Source organism: Stegastes partitus, unplaced genomic scaffold, assembly GCF_000690725.1.
Source record: "Stegastes partitus isolate 25-593 unplaced genomic scaffold, Stegastes_partitus-1.0.2 Scaffold315, whole genome shotgun sequence".
Taxonomy (NCBI): Eukaryota; Metazoa; Chordata; class Actinopteri; family Pomacentridae; genus Stegastes; species Stegastes partitus.
The window spans coordinates 162,163-183,320 of NW_007578046.1; the positions used below are offsets into that span (position 1 = coordinate 162,163).

General features: G+C 43.4%; 1 protein-coding gene across 1 annotated transcript in view; it reads left to right on the forward strand.

The window, feature by feature from the left end:
- The window catches only part of pcloa (piccolo presynaptic cytomatrix protein a), a 65,191-nt gene that overhangs the window by 1,226 nt on the left and 42,807 nt on the right, over positions 1–21,158 (forward strand). The window contains exons 2-4 of the mRNA XM_008283497.1: positions 1,113–1,747; positions 1,883–2,268; positions 3,757–4,782. Of these exons, the coding sequence (XP_008281719.1) occupies positions 1,113–1,747; positions 1,883–2,268; positions 3,757–4,782 (2,047 nt within the window). The remainder of the gene's footprint in view (positions 1–1,112; positions 1,748–1,882; positions 2,269–3,756; positions 4,783–21,158) is intronic.

A 21,158-nucleotide genomic window follows, 5' to 3' on the forward strand; every position in this document is an offset into this window, starting at 1 on the left:
TGGCTGCTGTCCGTGGTGCTGAAACCCTCTCTGCAGTGGACTGACTGAGGCATTGCAACACCACTACTTCTGTTTTCCTGCCTCACTCACTGTATTTATTATTTTTTTTATATATTCATTACAGCAGCATTGAACTTTATTGCATTGTAATTTAATGAGGGACCCTTAAAACTGAAGGAACCGATGTGTGTTGTCGTCACAAACAGCCGCTCCATTAGTGCGTCTTCTTCCAAAGATCACGTCGACTTTTGTGTAGGATGTTGCCTCTCAGCCCGAGCTAACAAAGACGTCTCGGCTTTACCCTCCGTGGAGCTTTCCCTCTCTCTCTATCTCAACAATCTACACTCGGTGTCATTCAGCGGTATTCACTTTTCTGTCAGCTTTACCCCTGGGCTGCTAACTACACATTTTGTGCTCGCTGATGTGTTGAATAGGCCTGAGAGCTACTGCTATGGTCTTAGCATATATTATTAGTGCAGCGATGCTTTGTTTGAGGCAGTGGAGTTAGTAAGTATTGGAAACAGTGAGGATTTAAAGCAGGCGAGTAGAAAAAAAGTGGGTGATAATTATCCATTTATGCAGCAGCTCAAAATGTTGCACCATATTAGATTTAGGAAAAGAGAGAGCATTTGTTTCTATCAGTGGGCAGCTTATATGGTAATTGTGTGCAGCATTCTAATCATAAAAGAAACAGAGTGTGGCTACTAAACAGTAAAGATACTAAAACCTTTTTATGTTTGCGTTTCAGAAAATGCACAGCATAAACAGTACAGACTAATTATTTCTATCCAGGGATCACACACATCGACCAGAATCACTGTCAAGCTGCAGCCGACAGCTAATTTCCAGCTGCTGCAGATGTTAAATCATCCATTGAAATTACAATGATTAACGGAAAAGATAGGTGGTGCAGCAGAAGTAGATTTCAGAACTGCCCGGATATTAAAGTCTTGCTCACTGTTGGTCTGTTATTTGTGTTTTGGAGCTGCTTCAGCTGAGAGTTGGTGAGGACTTGGCTAATAAGGTTTTCTCACACTGCCAATTTAAGCGCAACAATACTAATAACTGCAGTTATAACAAAAACTGTCCCTGTGTCTCTCTCTCTTTTTCAGAATTTCAGAGTCTGATGCCCAGCAGCGTTCCCAGCAGGTAGGGGCCTCCAGGGGCCCTACAGGCCTCAGTAAAAGCCGAACTGTTGACGCCTTCAACCAGGGTCCACCGGGGAAGCCCACACCAGGCCGCAGCCCCTCATCTCTCAGCCTCTTTGAATCCAGATTCCGGCAGGAGCCAAAAGACCCTGAGAGCAAGTCATCCGGCATGTTTGGCTCCAGCTTCCTCAGCGGGGCCAACCCCCTCAGCGCTGTGTCGTCCATGACCTCCTCCGTCTCGTCCTCCATAACCTCCATGGGCGACAATGTCAACATCCCCAAGTTTGGACTGTTTGGGGACGAGGAGGAGGGAGATGCACCTGCAGCGCCCGAGTCCAAGCAGGGAGGGAGACCACCAGGGAAGGGCCCCCAACAAGGGCCAGGTCCAAAGGGACCACAACAGGGAGGGCCCCAGAAACAGGGGCAGGGTCCTCCTGGACAGGGGCCAAAGCCTGGACAAGGACCCCCTGGTCAGGGACCCCCTGGTCAGGGACCTAGGCAAGGTCAGGGACCACCGGGTCAGGGACCACCAGGCCAGGGGCCCAGACCAGGTCAGGGACCACCGGGTCAGGGACCACCAGGCCAGGGGCCCAGACCAGGTCAGGGACCACCAGGGCAACAGGGGCCCAGACCAGGTCAAGGACCACCAGGGCAACAGGGGCCCAGACCAGGTCAAGGACCTCCTGGTCAAGGACCTCCTGGTCAAGGACCCCCTGGGCAGGGCCCCAGGCAAGGTCAGGGACCACCAGGCCAAGGCCCTCCAGGGCAACAGGGACCCAGACCAGGTCAAGGACCGCCTGGTCAAGGACCACCAGGTCAAGGACCACCAGGTCCTGGAGCTAAGCAGGGTGGTCCTCCCCAGCAAAAAGGTGGTCCACCACCACAAGGACCAGGAAAACCTGGACCCAAACAGCAAGGGCCACAAGGTCCTGGGGCGCCAGCCAAGAGTGGTGGGCCTCCTGCTCAGCAGGGAGCTGGAAAACCTGCAGGTGGACTCTGTCCTCTGTGTAAAACCACCCAGCTGAACACTGGATCTAAGGAGCCCCCAAATTACAATAACTGCACTGAGTGTAAGAACCAGGTCTGCAGCCTCTGTGGGTTCAGCCCCCCAGACTCAGAGGTAAGATGGTGGCAACTTTTTGGTTGCTTTTCTTGCTCTATTTTGCCGCTTGTCCTCACATTTTTAGGATTTGGAAAAAAAGGTTAAGGATGACTTAATCTGTAGTAAGTTAATTTGATGTCAACATCTTGTGTATAAAGCTGTGAGCTTTCCTGATGTCTAATTGTCAGACAAGACTCCAGTCCGCTGGCAGTAGACTGGCATTTATCTGATAATACACCAGGCAGTCCATGGTATTGATGGCAGAGGGTGGGAAAGGTCACACATAATTATATTTTCTGTGTGAAGTAACACATTTTCGTTGTGCTCCTCATTACACTGCAAAAATATGATCCTAAAATGTATTCACTCTATTATTCATACTTACAATGATGTAGTTTTTAATATTCTGCCAGTCGGAAGACTGAATCAAGACTTCTCTTCTCTCGCAACATCATAAAATAACTTTAAAAAAATGAATTGTAAACCTGTTAGGAATCAATGGACATGAGCTTGGCATGAGTCAGATGTCAGATAAAACTATGGGCATGAAAAACAAGACACAATAGTGACTTAAGATACACATTTATCTGAATCCAGCACTGGCCTGTTAGCAGCATATTGCTATTCTGTGAGCCTGGCAGAGGGAGGGCATCTCATAAGAGTGGCACATGAGTTGAGAAACAGAGGGACCATATGGACGCAGGGAATGTTGATCAAGGTGACTCATGTCATGGCCACAGGAAGATACTGTGCCAGCCAGCGAGGACACTCAGACACACATGGACTGTAAATGCTGGTGGGCTGTGACTGTAACACAACGACTGCTTGAGCTTCTTCTTTTGATTTTTTTTTTAATGGAGTCAGTTTGTTTTTGATCACTTTGGGAAGCAGATTTATTGGGTTTCCAAAAAACGATATATCGGCTGAGTGAGCTGTTTGCATTCATGCAATAAGCACCATTAAACGCAAAAAATACACACAATGCTCTGTTCTAGATAGCAATCAAACTGTCAACACAGGCTCTTTTACACGCTGTACTTTGCACACAGGGGAAACCAAGGAGATATCCAAACACTGAACAAAGAGCTCTGTGGTATAGCCAGGCTTTTTTTGGAGCAGGTCTTGATAGATTGTGTACAGTCAGAGCAAAGACAGTGAAAAACCACCTATTATAAAGGCAAGATAAACTGGCATTGATGTATGAATAGTATTTGCTTTTCTGACGGATTAGTATTTATGTAAGTGTTGCTATATTTGAATTCTCTTAATGTAAGAAGCAGTCCAGCTGGGGAAAACAGGATTCCATGTAATTTGAAACGCTAATTACTGGACCTGTCTTTGGATTTGTCTTTTTTTTTTTACATGAAACAAAAAGAAAACGGTTATTTTGGGGGTTTTAACTAGCTATGCCTGCTGGTGTGTGTACTGTAATTACACATGGGGTTGATGTTTGTGCTCACAACAGTGTGGAAATCCGATCTAACCTATTTTTTGTTTCACGTACAGGGTAAAGAGTGGCTGTGTCTGAACTGTCAGATGCAGCGAGCGATGGGAGGAATGGATCCCCCCGGTATGACCAAGCCCAAGCAAGGCTCGGCCCCTCCATCACCGCAGAGACAGGCGTCTGGCAAGCCCGGCAAGCTGCTCATAAAGCAGCAGAGCACCAGCGACCAGGGGTTGACGCCACCGACCACACCGAGGCAGAAATCTCCTGGTTCTACATCTCCAGGACCGCTTTCTCCGGGTTCCTCGATGGGAGGTTCCCCCAAAATTGACCCCAAGACCGGTCGCCCCATCCAGCAGAAGTCCAGTCCCCAGCAGTCTCCAGCTAAACCCAAACAGGAGTCCAGCTTCTTCGGGGGGTTAGGAGGTATCAGTTTAGGAGGCCTCACCGATGCAGCTAAGCCTCCTGCAGCTGCTTCACAAGCTGCCGAGTCCGTCACCGGGAAGCTGTTCGGCGGATTCGGTGGCTTGATGGATTCGTCGAAACCTCAAGCACAGGCGCCGCCAAAGCAGGAGGAGTCGGTGACTGGGAAGTTGTTTGGAGGTTTTGGAGGGTTGACAGATTCGGGTAAACCTCCCGCTGCTGCTTCTCAAATGTTCAGCTTCGGATCGTCCCTGTTGAGCTCAGCCACCAATCTGGTCACTGGGGAGGAGGAGAAAGCAGCTCAGCCTGGGTCACCGCCAGAGTCTCCCGTTGACTCTGGACCAGGTTCTCCGGCGGATTCTGGCCCCGGCTCACCACCCGACTCCCCCTTCTCTGCTCCCGGGTCTCCCCCTGATTCAGACTCCGCTCCTGACACTCCACCTGCTAAGTCTAAGAAACCCCCCAGGACCATTTCTGTGGAGCAGGAAGAGAAGGCCCCAGTAAAGGAACCTGCTCCTGCTGCAGCAGCGAAGGCTAACTGCCCTCTTTGTAACGTGGAGCTGAACATGGGATCGAAAGACGCGCCCAACTACACCAACTGCACCGAGTGCAAGAAGGCAGTGTGCAATCTGTGTGGATTCAATCCCACTCCTCACTTAGGAGAGGTAAGAAACCCTTTTATTGTTGCAGCTCTCTTAAGCCTCACCGCTTTGAACACACTGCACCGACCAGTAATTTATGCATTCTGTTGTATATAAATAGAAGGCAAACATCCTCTAGACGTTCCATTGAAATAGGTCACTGTAGAGATATAATCAGGAGCTTTCAGCTGTGCGATTTCCCCACTAGCAACCGGTCTCTGAGAGGACGAGATCATGTTGTTCGTCGTACTCCGGACAGCAGTTCATCTGGCAGCGTAATGACCACTAAATGAATGGATGTGGTCAGTTATGCTGCATTTCAAAAAATCCGTCAGTCTCATTACAGTGATGCTTCCTGCAGTTGAGAGGGTGGCCAGAAATGTGAAGATAAATTAGGTTGTTTAAATGGGAGGTCTCGTCATCGAAGAGCACTTCAAACAATTGACACTTGACTCTGAAACTAAATACTGTGTGTACACTATCTGCGTGCCATTTGGTCGTGTGCACAGACCGCACAGTCGTTCTCCCGTTGACGGTATTATTTTATTGGTGAAATCCGGGTATGTGCTTGTATGAAAATATGCAAATACCCGTGCAAATGTTTGAGAGCGTGTGTGCACTCATTGTGGAAAGCAAACACTTTTGGCCGGCTTATCTCCTGAGGTGCCGGTGCTGGTTTGCTGGTGTTCCCACAGCGCGTCGTCTCATGTGGAAGCACCATCACCAGACTGTGTGTTGAGCTCCACGGAGCAGATGGTGCTCTATGGTGTAGGATCGGTCTATTATGGGAACAGAGGCCAAAAAGTGTTTTCGGTTGAGCAGTTTCTCAGGATGCAGGACTGCACTTATTATTCCATGTGAAGTATCCCAGTTATTTCCTGTGTGCTGTATGACCCATAATTGACGGTTACATTACGCGTTATTTAAGCATATTTAAGTATCTAAAAGCCGCCGGTTACTCTCGATGTTCGGTTATATCCTCTTGACATGGTCATGCGATTCAGGGCTCATCACGTGTTTGTCAACTCTATCCTCGCTTCACGTGTTAACGACTTTAATTAGCCGGTGGTTTAAGCGTGTGTTTAGTAATCTGCTGTGTATTTCTGGATCTCTGAAGAACCTTGTCGTGGAACTAAGCTGGGAATGCACCTCTGATCTTCACCACATCCGTGTATGAGAACTACTACGTTTTCGAAAAAATTCAGGTTTAATTTTGGAGGAATACTGATTTGTACGAAAAACGCCACACTTTACTTTCTATTAATAGTTTTTAGATAAGAAGGAGGCACCTACCGAAAGTGATGATGTATACATTTTGTACAGGTCAGCAGTCTGTGAACTTTGAAAGGAATAGTTTGACATTTGGGGAAATATGCTTATAGTAGCTCTCTGCTGGAGAGTGAGATGGATAGATTAGTATTTCTCCCATATCTGTATGTTAAACCTGGTTAGGCAGAAGTTTTTGGATCAAAATTCCAGACTAACCTTTCTGCATATTGTAATTCAAGTGGTCTGAGATGAAACTACACTTCTACACCTCCTCTTTGAATGATCACTGGTCTCTTTAGACCAAATCAGGCAATGTTGTTTAACCCTTTGCCATTCTCTTGACATATTTTCAATCACAATATAAAGTTCTGGATGTCTGTGGAAACAGCACAAACATGGCATTAAAACAAAAGTTGAATTTCTTTGATTATTTATTGTACAAAAATTAAAAATGAGATCAAAATGTAAGTGTCCACAGATGTCAATACTCTACACACTATGAATGTGTCACTACTTACATTCTTGGTTTGTTTCCATACTTGTCTTCTATCTGCTCTTTGTAAACACAGCCTGCAGTTCAATCCAGTTCGGTTCAGAAAGTTCTATGTCATGTGAGTGTTGGTCACAGCTGATTCGTCTCAGTTGCACAGAGAAGCACAGAATGAATGAGACGCTTAAAATAAAGTGATTTTGATAACATGTCACAGTTTTTTAGCTTAAATTTGAGTTTCCTGATCAAATGGCACATCATAGATGAGTGATTCAAGCACTGTCAGAAAATTCAAAGTCCAACACTTATTTCTGTTTTTTATAGTTTTTTAAGCTATGATAAATCGTGTTATTTTGCAGATTTAAAAAAAAAAAGAAGAAGAAAGACAACACGCCTTTGAAAGTCTCAGACGGATTTTGGGATTCATAGTCCATAAAGTCCATTTACAAGTCAGATGTGACAGTTGAGTTGGTTTAACAGACTACAAAGGGGTTCAAATCCTGTAAAGCTGCAAGGAACATTAACTTTTGGTTTGATTACAGTTGCGTGTTGGGGATGCATGTGCCTGTGCTTGTTTGGTCGGAGAACGGAAAGCAGAGCTGCAGGAGGCTGTATTTCCAAATTCTGGCTATTTATTATTTTCATTATTTTTTTTTTGTTCTCTCCTAATTTCTGCCTACTTTAACTTTAAACAAAACACTATGGCTACCAGTTGAGACAATCTTTTTTTTTTTTTTTTTTTTGGCCTTTTTAAAAAATAATTGTTTGTGTTTTAGCCTTTACTTGATAGCAAAGTGTAGACAGACAGCAGAGGAGGAGAGAGAGAGAGTAGGGAATTAGAGCAGTAACCCTCTGAGGACCAGTCTTGGACCAGCACTAAAACAGGGAACTGTTGGATTTATGCTAAAGTGTCTCCACAGATTAAATAAATGAGATGTAACATGTTATTTGGCTGGTGCTGGTGGACTTGTTTTGTTACCTCTTGGCAGCGCCCAGGCTTCTTCCTGTGTCCAGTTTTTGCGTTAATCTATGAGGCTGTTGGCCGAAGCTTCGTATATATAAGCATTCATCAATATTCTTATTTGGAAAGAAAGCGAATGGGCATATTTCCTGTTTAACTGGACTACAAAAGTTAGAAAAACAGTCTGATTGTTATCACGCTGACATTACATACATAGTTAAGTGTAGAAATGTGACACTTCAGACAACGAATCACTGACAAAGTTAACGAATCTGCTCCCTAACCCCCTGCCGGCACTCCAAAACAAGACAATCCCTCGTAGTCTACAGCAGCGACGGCACGATTCAAGTTTTTGCTCCACTTCTGCCTTTCTAATTGCACATGCTTGCTGGGATAACGAAGAGCTGAATCACTTAATTGAGGCCAAGCACGAGGGAAAATGTAATTATGAAGGAGAGATGGGCACACAGGCCACTGATGCTCTAATTGGATATAGATTAGTCCTTTCAATACCCTCTTGTCTTGGGGCCAGAATCACCAACTCAGTTTTGGTTTTTAAAGTGTGTTATAGCTTAAAATTAGTAGCATGGATCTTTTTTTTTCTCTCTTGTAGGACTAAATCAGATCAATAATTAAGTAAACTAACGGGATCGGACGCAGCTCGATCTTGAAACAGCAGTCCAGTGTGGAATATTCTGCACACACGTACACAGCACCTTGGTTGAGTCATCGACCCCCTACGTCGCTACTGTGTCATTCGCCGTCATAATGTCGGCTGTCAGCGAGGGTGCTTTTGCTGACGCATGTGAGTGGGTCACAGTGTGTGTGTGTGTGTGTGTGTGAAGGTGGAGGGGAGAGCAGTGTGTTTTATTTGTAAGATTGTAGAGTGCGACTTCAGATCGGTGCGAGCCCCGACTCTGCAGGTGTGTTTCTGGACTTTCTGAATTTAGGTGTTTCAGGGTCCCTTTTGGTGAATGTCCATTTGTCGCTTTGTTGAAACGCTGAAGGGTGAGCGTGCATGGTTATGTGTCAACACGTGTGTGTGTGGGTGAAGGCATAATCTCTGCTTCCTAAAGGGATTTAAAGGCCAGCAGGAAGCTTGTCATTTCTATTGGGGCTTGATCCTAGACTCAGGTGTTTCTGCGTAATCCCCATCAATATGAGTCGTGAAAATAGGCACCCCAGAAGGAAAAGCACTCACCTTAATGTGTTTTCTCTTTCCTCTTTTACTTTCTCACCATCACAGACTATCTGTCACCTTTTCTCAGTCTTTTTTTTTTTCTTTATCCTTTCCCTGCTGCTTTATGTTTTCTTTCTTAGTATCTGTCAATCTCTTTCTATCTCTGTAAGACATAAGAGAACTCACTTAATTCCTGTGGTTCTTTTCTCCTCCTTTTAAACACAGTGTTTGCCGTGTGTCAGACTCTCCCTTAGCAGTGCTATCCCTCTGCTTCTCCTACCGTCGCTGCCTTTGATGTAGGGAAAGCCTGTGTGTCGACTGCTGCTGAGCGATGTTACTGTAGCTCAGGCTCCATGTCATGATGCCCTTATCGGTAATGAGTGAGCTCGTTGGAGAAGTCTTACGTAAAATGGGAGAGGCACCACTTTGCTAACAAGCACAAATCAAAGAACCCGAGCCGAGAGAGGAACTGTGATCCAGTATCACCTCCACCAAGAAAGAACAGCTTTGATTGACAGCATGTATGCCGCAGAACCATCATCATAACCTGATAACATGAGGGTGTTGAGCTAATAACCATGAGCACAGTGCTTGTTTAGACTGGTTATTATATTATATGTTAGGGATGCACGATATATCAGCAACTACATCAGTATCAGCCGATATTAGTGTTTTTTTCCATATGTAGGAATCAGTCCAATAAACAAATTTAGTCAATGTGAAAAACTGATGATTGTTTAACATTAGTGCATTTGTCTCTACATTTGATATTGCTGCTATTTCACAGATGTTTTACTTAAATGGTCCTGGACTTGAACGTTAAATATGTTTAAATATGTTTTACTTTTGTTAAAGAAGACTATGTGGTCTAATTTGGCTTCTTTTGAATAGTTTTCACGTTCTCACACTTACACTGATTTTTCAGTGTGAACAAAAATTGAATATCGACATCGGTAATATCGGTTATCGCGATATCAGTAATCTTAATATCGGATATCGGCATCAGCCAGAAATTTTATATATATTGTATTAAACTAAATATAGAAGTTTGGACTGGGTGTGTTCACCTACTGTACCTACTGAAGCGCATTTGAACGATGATGTAGGGGAAAAATATTGAAAGAAACAGATAGTCAAGCCGGGATGTGCCGATCCAATCTCAAAGATCAGGATCGGGGCTGATGAACATGTTTTTTGCTCGAACCTAAGACCAAATCTTTGTTTACATCCGCTGTCACAGAGGTGTTGTAAAGTGAGAGCACAGTTTGTGGCAGGATGTTAAGAATGCATGTATAATTTTCTTATTTAATAGTTAGCATTATTTATCAGTAATCAATAAAGGATTTGGGCTACAGGGGTGGCGCTGCTATATGTGCCGCTGTATGTATGCGATCAGCTCTGCCCAGAGGTAGAGAATTTCCACAGAAGACTTTGTCATGGTGGCCAGTTGCGAGCTAAACCAGCACCCAGTCACAGCTAGAATACATTTTTTGAGTTACATGTAGAGAACACAGGTTTTTGCATCTTTTGAACCTGGGTACACTTTACCTTTGACACTACTTTTCAGACAGTGCTACCACATGGTTTGCCATCACCGATGCAACATTTCGGAACAACTTAAATGCATAGATGCAATTGTTCTCTTAATGCATTGCCGAGCTGGTACGCCAGATTGATGTTATTAACTTTAATGTTCTTGTTTTGTCTAGGAAAATAGTAATGGATTAGGACTTGATATTAGCAGACACTAAATATTAAATGACTTGGATCAGACCTGGGGTGAAAAACTTGAGCGAAACTTGACTAAGTGAACTGAAGCAATGTGATTTGTGACTTCTGCTTATGTCGAGCTCATAAAATTCAACAACTAGAAGATTATTATGCTTTGCTACAATTGATCAAATGGCATCCCTGGCCTTAGTCCTGCTTAGCCAGCCCATTCTGTAGTAGATAATGGTCTGGCTGAATGTCAGCATCATTCTTCTATAGGGGGAAAGAAAACACTCTGGCTTGTTTGTGTTTCTTTAAACCAATCACAGACGTCTCGGGAAGAGCAAAGTGAAGGATGCAGCTTCGGTGTTTCCTCAAATTAGTGACAGTTGGAATTGTCTTGATAAAACATTTGCGGTGTGCTGTGATTCACATTGATAATCCACTGAAAAAAAAATAGCAGGGCTGCCTAACTGCATGATCTAAATCCTCTGCAAAACTTTATATTTTCAGCGTGGTAAGTTGCTAGCCCTGGAGGTTGTTGTTTCCTGCAGTGAAATGAACTTTTTAAAGTGTAACACACAGGAAGTGGAAGGAGAGGAGAAGGCGGTCTGACATGAGCAGGCATTGGCAGGCGTATATTTACATCCTGCATCAAAGTTACATATTTAGAAGTTACTAGCATGAAAATAACCCCCTTCCTGTTTTAAGACGGCTTAGATGTTAGCTCCCCCCTACCTGCTCGCTGCAGCTCAGCACACCAGCTCACCTTCGACTGCACTACAGCTGGCATGTTAAAGCCAAAACCCAAAACAGGATTGGTTCCTCAGGTTTGTTACAGATGAAACCCCAAACGTCTGAATCTGTGTTTTTGAGATGGTCATCAGTACACTGCAGCTTCATGATTTGTCTTCCAGCATATTGAACAAAAACACCATATGGCCATCTTAAAAAAAAAAACAAAAAACCCAGAACCCTAAAGAGGCTTAATGTGTTTTTGAACATTAGAACATATAAACACATTCTAGGAGACCCCAACAATGAAATTATAAACCTGTAAATGTGGATAATATTGACTCTGTTTAAAGCGACAAACAGAATCTCTAAAATGGTCCAAGATTTTTAGATCCTTCTCATCTGCTGTCAAACTGACATTCAGGTTTAAAGACGGCGTCATTTTCATTTTGGGATTTGTTTAGCCTCAAAGACTTGAAACGGCGGGAAAAAGTGAGCCAAGCGTGTTTTTCTTCGCCTACTGCCTCTTAATGCACTAATATGTTATTTCTTATCCGTCTTCTCGTCAGGCTGTGGCTCAGACAGGGAACAAGAGTGTTTTTCATTAAATTTTCATCCGTGCTTGTGTGTGTTAATGTACGAACGGAATTCTTGAGATAAAATTTATTAATGTGCTGTGAAGGCTTGCTGATCTCCAACTGGTGCCCATTTATTTAACTTCTGCTTGAGTTGTGTTTGGGCGAGTAAAGTTCTGCTTAATTTAGTGAGAGGTGTTGCTGTGTACGTCTGTTTGCACATGCACGTCTTTGTTTGCATGCGTGTGTTTTTTTTCCCCAGCCTTTCTTGTTTCGCACGTCCCTGAGGCGAACACACAGTCACTGCGTGGTGTTTCCTGCGTCCTCCTTCCTCATTGTTATTCTGTGGTCGTGCCCACACCTCCTCCCACAGTCTGAACCCTCCTAAGTCTGCTCTGGCAGATAAAAGCTCGCTCCATGGTCATACAGACACACATGGACATGCAGAATACTCTCTGGCACAGCCGTTGGTATCGTCCAACTGTCATACAGTGAAGGCCCAGTCCAACCCCCGGCCTGCTGTGTTTGATCCGTCTTCTTTACATCACATCTTGCACCCGCTTATTAGCTGAAATCTGTCGTTCGCTGCACTTTGATTTACTGTTTGTGTGTGACTCCGGCTAGTCTGTATCTGCTCCAGTTGCCTCACAGCTCTCCCATCACTTGGCCAGGAGGCTGAAGTGTACAAAAATAGCCACAAAAGAGAGCCACAAAGGGGAGAGAGGGGAGAACACAAGCGACTGCAGGGCAGCTCTTTTGTGTTCCCGCTTACACATTTCCTCCTTTAACAGGGTCTTGCTGCTGCACCAGGCAACCCACAGAGTCGCCCTCATGGCCATATTGGAAAGCTCGAAACGGACGGTATTTTTAGACGTTAAGGTGATGCTGCGAGCGTGTTTGTTCGCTGCTTCGAGAGGTGTTTTAGTAATTTGGCAGCGTGAATGCTGGCATTTGAATAGGAATATGCTGCATATATTGCATTCACTCTTTGCTTGAGGTAAATCTGAAAGGCTACTGGCTTGTTCACCAGGTGCAGGACCTTGTTTTGGAGCACATTGATTGAAGCAAACTGTTTTCCTTTTTTTACACCGATTCCACCTCCACTCCGCATGCTTAGCAAGGGCAACATTTTAGCCACCGTGCCAAGAGGTGAGGAAAAAAAAAAAAAAAAGCCAAGACGTCAAGTGTGCCAGCACTGAGCCCTCATCAGGCAGAGAGGCAGGCAGGCAGAGACACTTGAAAACACACATTCTGGCACCGGCCTCATCTCGTTAGCACAGGCTGCTGTACCTACATCCTTGCTCTCCACTCGACGCACGCTTTACTACAGGAACAGGGAAGCGTCTGATTTGAGTTGAAGCAGCGAGTCGGTTCCGTGGAATGCCGAGCGTCTGACTTCTCCCCCCCTAAAAATTGATATTCAGCAGGTGAGGCTGACACCGCAGCTCGGATTAGGAGACGGTTTCACTTCCAGAAATCGTTTTCATACCCTAAAAAAAGTGGATTTGCGTTTTTCCGCATTTTAAGCAGCGCCTTTCATCCTTCTGGGAGAGAGGAGAGAAATGGCAAAGGGAGTGCATCCGGAAGGTTTGATTGACGGATTGCGAGAAACAGACAACATCCTCGTCACAAGCTCTTCATTCATAATTAAGTGGCGAAATTGTGCAGAATCCCGGCTGAAAACTGTGCAGCTTATGATGATGGCGTAGGAAAACGGAGTAAGAGATATGAATGTGATACGAATAGCAAACAGACAGATAACATTTCAGTGTGGAGGAGGAAGAAGGAGGAGGAGGAGGCTTGAAACAGAGGAGATGACTGTGACAGAAAGAGGAGGCCAATATGGGAGTGGAAGGAAGGAGAGGGGTGTCACAAAGGATATGGGTGCCAGCCTGTGCTGCCTGAAGCAGTGTAGACCATGACAACCTGACTATTGTGGTTTGTTTTAGCGCTCGTGACTCACGCCTCTGAGTCACATTAGCAGCACCTATAGGCAGGATTTACTACCGGGCGGAAACATCTGAGGAAGCAGGAATTGCAACCTAAGTCTGTAAAGATTTCGGGAAGGTAAAGGAAGTCAGCCAACACGGGTCACGAGAACACATCAGTGCTACTCTGTATGTGTTACTATGTAGGATATTGCTGTGTTGATGTATTTGATTAGATCCTGGGTGGGCTAAGTTGGGTCTCGTTTCTCTAAGACTGAGACTTATAATATCATGTCTCCGTCTCCTGGTGTGCTTTTCAGAGAGCTCCGTTGTTGAACAGTTTAATTCAATTAAACAGCAATTTCTCTGACTTAAACTGCAATGAAAAATTAGAAACACATACATAATACTTCAGTCGCTTATATAGTTTTAGTTTGCCATATATATAATAAAAGCACGAATAATCTCACATAAACATTGCAGGAAATGTCAATCCCACGGACTGTGTGGTGCTGTTCACGCTTATGTGTTCGTACACATAGAGGCCTATGAATAATAGATTTTTATTTAACAGCTTCTGAATGCGCGGCCGTGGTTTAAAGCTTTTGCGGCACATTAGCTCATAATTTTCTCAATACTTTCATGTTAACACAGGCTCTTTCCTCTCAGTGCGTATCTCCACCTCCTCACATCATATCTCCTTTAAACAACAGCAAGCTTCCAAATGCCCACAGCTCATTAGGCTTAGTCTTTACACTGGCTGATTTTTTCTCTCCTCTTCATCTGTCCATGTGCACTGGTGATGTTGGTAGTGGCAAAATAGGAAACTTTTTTTTTTGTTTGTTTTTAGCAGATGATGAGGCAACGCACACTTTCAGCTGATACAAACTGGCATGTTTGGGCTAATGGTACCCACTAAAGTGATGTCTAGTTAAAGCTGCAACAACTGGAAGAAGTGCAAAATGAGTGCATATTATTACTTTATTAGGTTGTACTTTGGCAAACAGCAGATTTGCAAATGTGTTGCGCTGAGATGACTTGTGTTTCTGTCACCTGACGATTGCAAATGCATATCTCCACTTGTTTCTGAGGAAATATTTGTCTTTTAACCAGATTTTTGACCAGTTCTGGGTTTACGTTGACATACAGTCTGACCACCTTGGAAAGTCTTTGCAGCTGTAATTACCAAGCATTACAATCAAGGCAAGTCCAATACAGGGCTTGACTGATTATTGGATGCAATAGTTTTTTTGTAACCCATTCCAAAGAAAATACATTAATTCAAAAATGCACTACTTTTCTCTATCTGTATGACCTCTCTATGTGTAGGCACCACTCGGTAGTATCAAGCAATGTACAACCCAAAATACTGTCTGAAGTTCACTTTCAGTAAATGGAGTAGTATTATTATTATTATTATTATTATTATTATTATTATTATTATTATTATTTCCTTTAGTTACACAGGAAATCTCATTGAGACACGGGGTCTCGTTCTCAAGAGAGACCTGTTCGCAAATAACAACACAACATGCAATCACAGACAGACGACACTGTGGGACCTGTCCTCAACAAACACAACATTGAAAACTAACAGTGAGTTAGAGAGAGACCGGGTCAACATAAAACACAACATTAGACATTAAAAAGGAAGTGCAAACGCATGTAAAACATAAGTGAACGAAGGCATTTCAGCATAATTATGAGTTGGAGCTGATGCTATATCAGTAAAAGTCTCCTTCATTACTAATGACAGTATCAGTGTCAGGAAGAGAAACACATAAATCGACCCCTATTCCAATATTCTGTCTTTTTTTAGCTATGTTTCAGCATCTACTGAATATTAAGGGAATATCAAGCTCTGTGGCGGCTTAATGCTATATGACACATTAACCAGCTAATTACTAACTTCATCTGTCTGCTGTTTGGTGCCAGAAAGATAGTAAACACATTTTTGCTGAAGGGAGAGTAAATATCAGATTTTAGTCCAACGCTGCAACTACAGCGAAGTTGTAAACTGTAAAAAAACAAAACATGAGCTAAAAAAAGACTGTTAAACCCTACACAGAGCAGAGAGGAAGTACAGAGGTGGTAAAAGATGCAACTCCTTTTGCATGACCCATTTGTAATACAAAAAGAAAATATTAATAAATGACGATCTTTTAATAGAAAAAAATGCAAAATAGAAAATGTTATCAATGAAGGCTGAAACAGGTTTAAAAAAATTTTAAAAAAGGGAGAAGTGACCGTCGTCTGATGGCAGTATTTACCTTCAAGATATTTAATAGCTATTTAAATAAGAAAGAAAGGTTTCTTAAATTCCTGCTGCGTCATAAGCACAAACCCAAACTTCTTCTCCTTCAGATGGGAAGCTGACACGTGTAGACAGTTTTTGAGGTGGGTTGTAGGAAAACAAACACAGATGCAGACAGAAAATGCCCTGAAAACAAATGTCTCCCACTCCTTACTCCCTGGGCTCTGAGTATATATAGACCCTTTCTCACACCTCCTCCTTTGTGTCAAATCCACTTTTTAAAAACATACTATTACACATCAACGCACACTTTGTCTCTATCTGTGTCTTTTTCGCTCACTCGGGATGGGAATATCAATCCACAATGGAATGACATATCCTGACACTCTTGTCAAGACGGAACAGAAACATCGACGCGCTTATCCGTCATGTGTCAGGTTTGAGGAGAGAGAAGAGATTTGCGTTTAGAATGGAATGATTACCTTGTTTAACCTTCGTTCGTTCGGGGAATATGTCGTCACAGCACTCCAGTTTAGTTTCAGACCATCTAATGCTGGTTAAAAGAACATCTCTCAAAATCTTACTGACGGCAGAATTTATTTAACTTCCCCGCTCAGGTTCTGCTGCTTATTTTGGGATTAAAGCCAACAGTCTCCTGGTCTCGTGCCCGGCTCTCCAACCTTGAGGTCATTACCACTCATGTTACATTTAGCTCCATGATTCAAATGAGAGTTTAATCAACACATGTGCGTGGAAATAAAAAAGGGTGAATACGCCACACTGAACCCAAGATGGCTACGCCTATAAGAGCGGGACATTTATTAGGACAAAAATCTTTTTTGGCTTCCAAAGCAGCTGATGCTGTGATGTTCCAGTGCATTATAATTAAATTGGCCACGCAGCAACAGTCATCAATGAGAAAAAGGGCAACGACTAACAGACTTTAATCTTAGCAAAAGCTTTAGCAGCGAAAGGTGAGGTGAGCCGTGGTGCAGAAAGAACTCGAGTCTCTAGTCTTTGTCATTTTTCATATAATGAGGTTTATTTAGTATTTTTCTGGATTCACATGGTATTTGGTACAGCTGGCATTGTGAGGCCTTTTTTCATTACTGATCCAAAGTGGTTACAAAGAGTGTTTTCAATTGAAACCAAAAGTTTATGTACACTGTATAAAAAGTCATAAAACCTTTTTTTCCCCACACTGTCTTACATTAAATGTGACTAAATGTTTCCTGTTTTAGGTCAGTTAGGATTACCTAAATTATTTGTATTTGCTAAATGCCAGAATAATAAGAGAGAGAATTTTTGACAAAGACCTTCATTTTTGGAGACCTGTCTTGTGGTCTGATGAAACTAAAACTGAACTGTTTGGCCAAAAATACCATCGTTGCATTTGGAGGAAAAAGGGGGAAGCTTGCAAGCCTGAGAACACCATCCCAACTATGAAGTAAGGGGGTGGCAGCATCATGTTGTGGGGGTGTTTTGCTGCAGGAGGGACTGGTACGCTTCACAAACTCGATGGAATCATGAGGAAAGAACATCATGTGGAAATATTGAAGTGACATCTCAACATCAGCCAGGAAGTTAAAGCTTGGGCGCAAATGGGTCTTCCAGATGGACAATGATCCTAAGCATAGCGCCAGATTAGTTACAAACAGACTTCAGGACAACTAACTGGCCTAAAACAGGAAACGTTTAGTCACATTTAATGTCAGACAGTTAAAAAAAAAGGTCATGTGCATTTTTATACAGTGTAGGTAAACTTCTGGTTTCAGCTGTACCTGTGTGATGAGGACAACATGTCGATAGTTGTAGATAACTAAATGTACTGAAATATAAATTGAAACCACCAGTATTTTGTGCAAAGAAAAAGCTTCATATTATGGTAAATATTCTTATCTGCTCTCTTGCCAAGAGTTATTTAAAAACATATTTGTCTGTTAAATATAAGACAGTCCCAGCTGCTGGGTAGCTTAGCATAAAGACTGCCTGGAAACATTTGGTCTGGCTTTGTCTGAGGTAAGGATGAATGACAGGCAAAAAATATCTAATTGCTAGTTTTGTGACGGACATTGCAAGTGTGATTGCATTTGTGATGCGTATTTCCATCCATCCATCCATCCATCCATCCATCCATCCATCCATCCATCCATCATCTATACACCGCTTAATCCTCATTAGGGTCACAGAGGTGCTGGAGTCTATCCCAGCTGACTTAGGGTGAAGGCAGGGGACACCCTGGACAGGTCACCAGTCTATCACAGGGCTACACTTAGAGACAGACAACCAAGCACACTCACATTCACACCTACGGACAATTTAGAATCACCAATTAACCTCAACATGTTTTTGGACTTGTGGGAGGAAGCCGGAGAACCCGGAGAGAACCCACGCTGCACGGAGAGAACATGGAGACTCCACGCACAAAGATCCCAGGTGTCCTCACCAGGACGCAAACCGGTGACCTTCTTGCTGCGAGGCAACAGTGCTAACAACCGAGCCACCTCGCAGCCCTGATACATATTTAAGTAAAAATATTTTTAAATCATCAAACTGTCACACGAGGAGGACGGCATGAATTTGTAAAACAACAACAGATGAAACTCTGTGTCAGAGTCTGTGCATGACATTTATCTTAAATCAGAGCCTTTGCGATTTTCTAATTTCGCTGTTTTGAATTTCATTTTCAATTTAAAATTGATTAGTTGTTCGGCCCTTGTCTGTAGGTGACAAAATGTGCCTACCAGCCTGTACAAAAAACTCACTAATGAACATGTCGATGAATTAAGTTTAAAACTGTTTTCCTGGAGGGTTTATGGACCAAGGGCAGTACCTGCTTTAAGCTTTGTCATCCCTGAGAACTGGCCAGGAAACAGGCAGAGACTCCAGGTGGTGCACAGATTTTTCTACCTTCACACAGAATCAGGGAGGCTGGTTCCCTTTATTTCCAGTGTTACTGCTAAGCTCAGCTAAACAGGATGAAAGGGATATCAATTATTTCACCTAGCTCATAGGAAGAGAGAGTGAAAAAAACAGCAACTTTTTCTCCACAGTTTTCTGACACAACAATGCAAAAACTCCTGATTGTGTAATAATGCTGAGCAATCAGAGCTCATTAGATAAGCTGGATGTGGGGCCGGACTTTGTGCCACTGTATGTGTAAATGACGTCAACAACAGTCTGCACTGTAACATTTTAAGGTCACTGTTGGCAATCGCCACGAACTGCAGCTTGTCCTGAGTTCCTGGCAATTGATTTACAGATTTACAGGGTGATAATGTTAAGCTTGTTGGCAGTCGCTGGTGTTGAGTCACTTCCAATGGTCATTAAGCTGCTTCTCTTCCACCACTTCACCCTTTCCCCTCTCTACAGTATGTTCCTTTTCTCCTCCTGCCTTTAGCTGGGTCTGTTTGTTATTCTCCCTACTTATCTCTCTGCCTGCCTCTCACACGCCATTATCACCCGTTTTTTTCTCACGTCCTCACATTTCCTCTACCTCACTCCTTCTCCATCCTCTTGTCTGCTTTATCCATCTGTCCCATCCTCCTCTAGATCCTCTATTTAAGATAACACGGTATTGATCCCCGTGGGGTGGGGATTTCAAACATCGCAGCAGCTGAGGAAGAATCTGTGTACATATAGGGTGCAAAAATGAGAGGATAAAATAAAATGACACAGGATGAAGTGATACAAAAATAAATAGAAAGCACATATGCGAGTGTAATGTTTAAACTGGATTAAGAGGGAAGAGAGAGTGAATTCACCCACTCTCGGTGCCAGTCTAAATTTAGACGAGCAAAACCCTCATAGGATCCGTCGTCTTAATCAAAGAGCGGCACCGACCTTCACAACACTCCAACTCCCTGCTGGAAACAATAAGCTAACACTGGGCCCCATCTCGTCCCAATATCTGGTTCCCGTCTGCGGTTTTGCCTTGTCCTTGGAGGAAGCCCGACGAAGATGGGAAAAAGTTTCGCAGCGCTCCCTCCGAACCTGCCCTTATTCATTCATGCATGAGCTTGTATTTGTTTGAGAGCGTCGTATAGGACGAGGGAGCGAGTTGTTGTTTCCTTCCAAGTTTGTTTCACGACTTTTATCTCAGAGTATGTATGTCATCGGAGCCGTCACAAAGCTCATCTCCGTGGGTGTTGGTATGTGTCAGCTCTTTGGTATCCGTGCCCATGTGAAGTGAAAACGTCCTTGATGGTGATGTGCGTGAGTGACTCCCCCTGCTTTCATGAATCATCCGTGCTGCTGTTTACAGAGCGGCACACAGACACAAAAGCTACGGAGGCATGTCATGTTTATTTGAAAGCTGCAGTATAAAGAACCATTATGTAAAACTACACCTGTTTAATTTGGTGCTAATTACGAGGTAAAGCTGCAAGAGAGAAGTGAATCATCCCCATAATTTAGATGCTGTTGTTTCACCCCCTGAATGAAGTTTTTGATGGATATGATGATGGCAATAACAGGTAATGCTTTTCAAAACAATGTACAGTGGTAATGCAGAATTTGGAATGTTTTGATTAATCACTGATTGGGTTGATTGTAATGATCAATGCATTGTCGGATTTTGTGGTTCCCAAAACGGGGGTCGGGACCCTTGAGGTGATTTCTAGAAATCAAACAAAATGTTAAAACTTTTAGAATATAGCAGATTTTAACAAAAATATTTTTAAAATATGGTGAAAATTATTTTTTGTTGTACTTTGTGGTTGTTAAAAACTTGGAGGCGTAAAATAAAAGCTGTGACGACATGACAGATCTCTGTGCTCACATATACAACCACTGACAAACCCACCACACGAGTTCAAAACAACTTTGAAAATTGAATTGAAGGTATTCATGTCTGTGTCTGGGCTGCAAGGTGGAGCGGTGGTTAGCACTGTCGCCTCATAGCTAGAAGATCCCTGGTTTACGTTGAATTAGGTTGCCTGGGATCTTTCTGCGTGGAGTTTGCACGTTCTCCCCGTGCAGCGTGGGTTCTCTGCGGGTTCTCCGGCTTCCTCCCACACAGTCCAAAAACATGTTGAGGTTAATTGGTGATTCTAAANATTTTTTGTTGTACTTTGTGGTTGTTAAAAACTTGGAGGCGTAAAATAAAAGCTGTGACCACATGACAGCTCTGTGCTCACATATACAGCCACTGACAAAACTCACCACACGAGTTCAAAACAACTGAAAATTGAATTGAAGGTATTCATGTCTGTATCTGGGCTGCAAGGCAGCTCTGTGGTTAGCACTGTCGCCTCATAGCTAGAAGATCCCTGGTTTACGTTAGATTAGTTTGCCGGG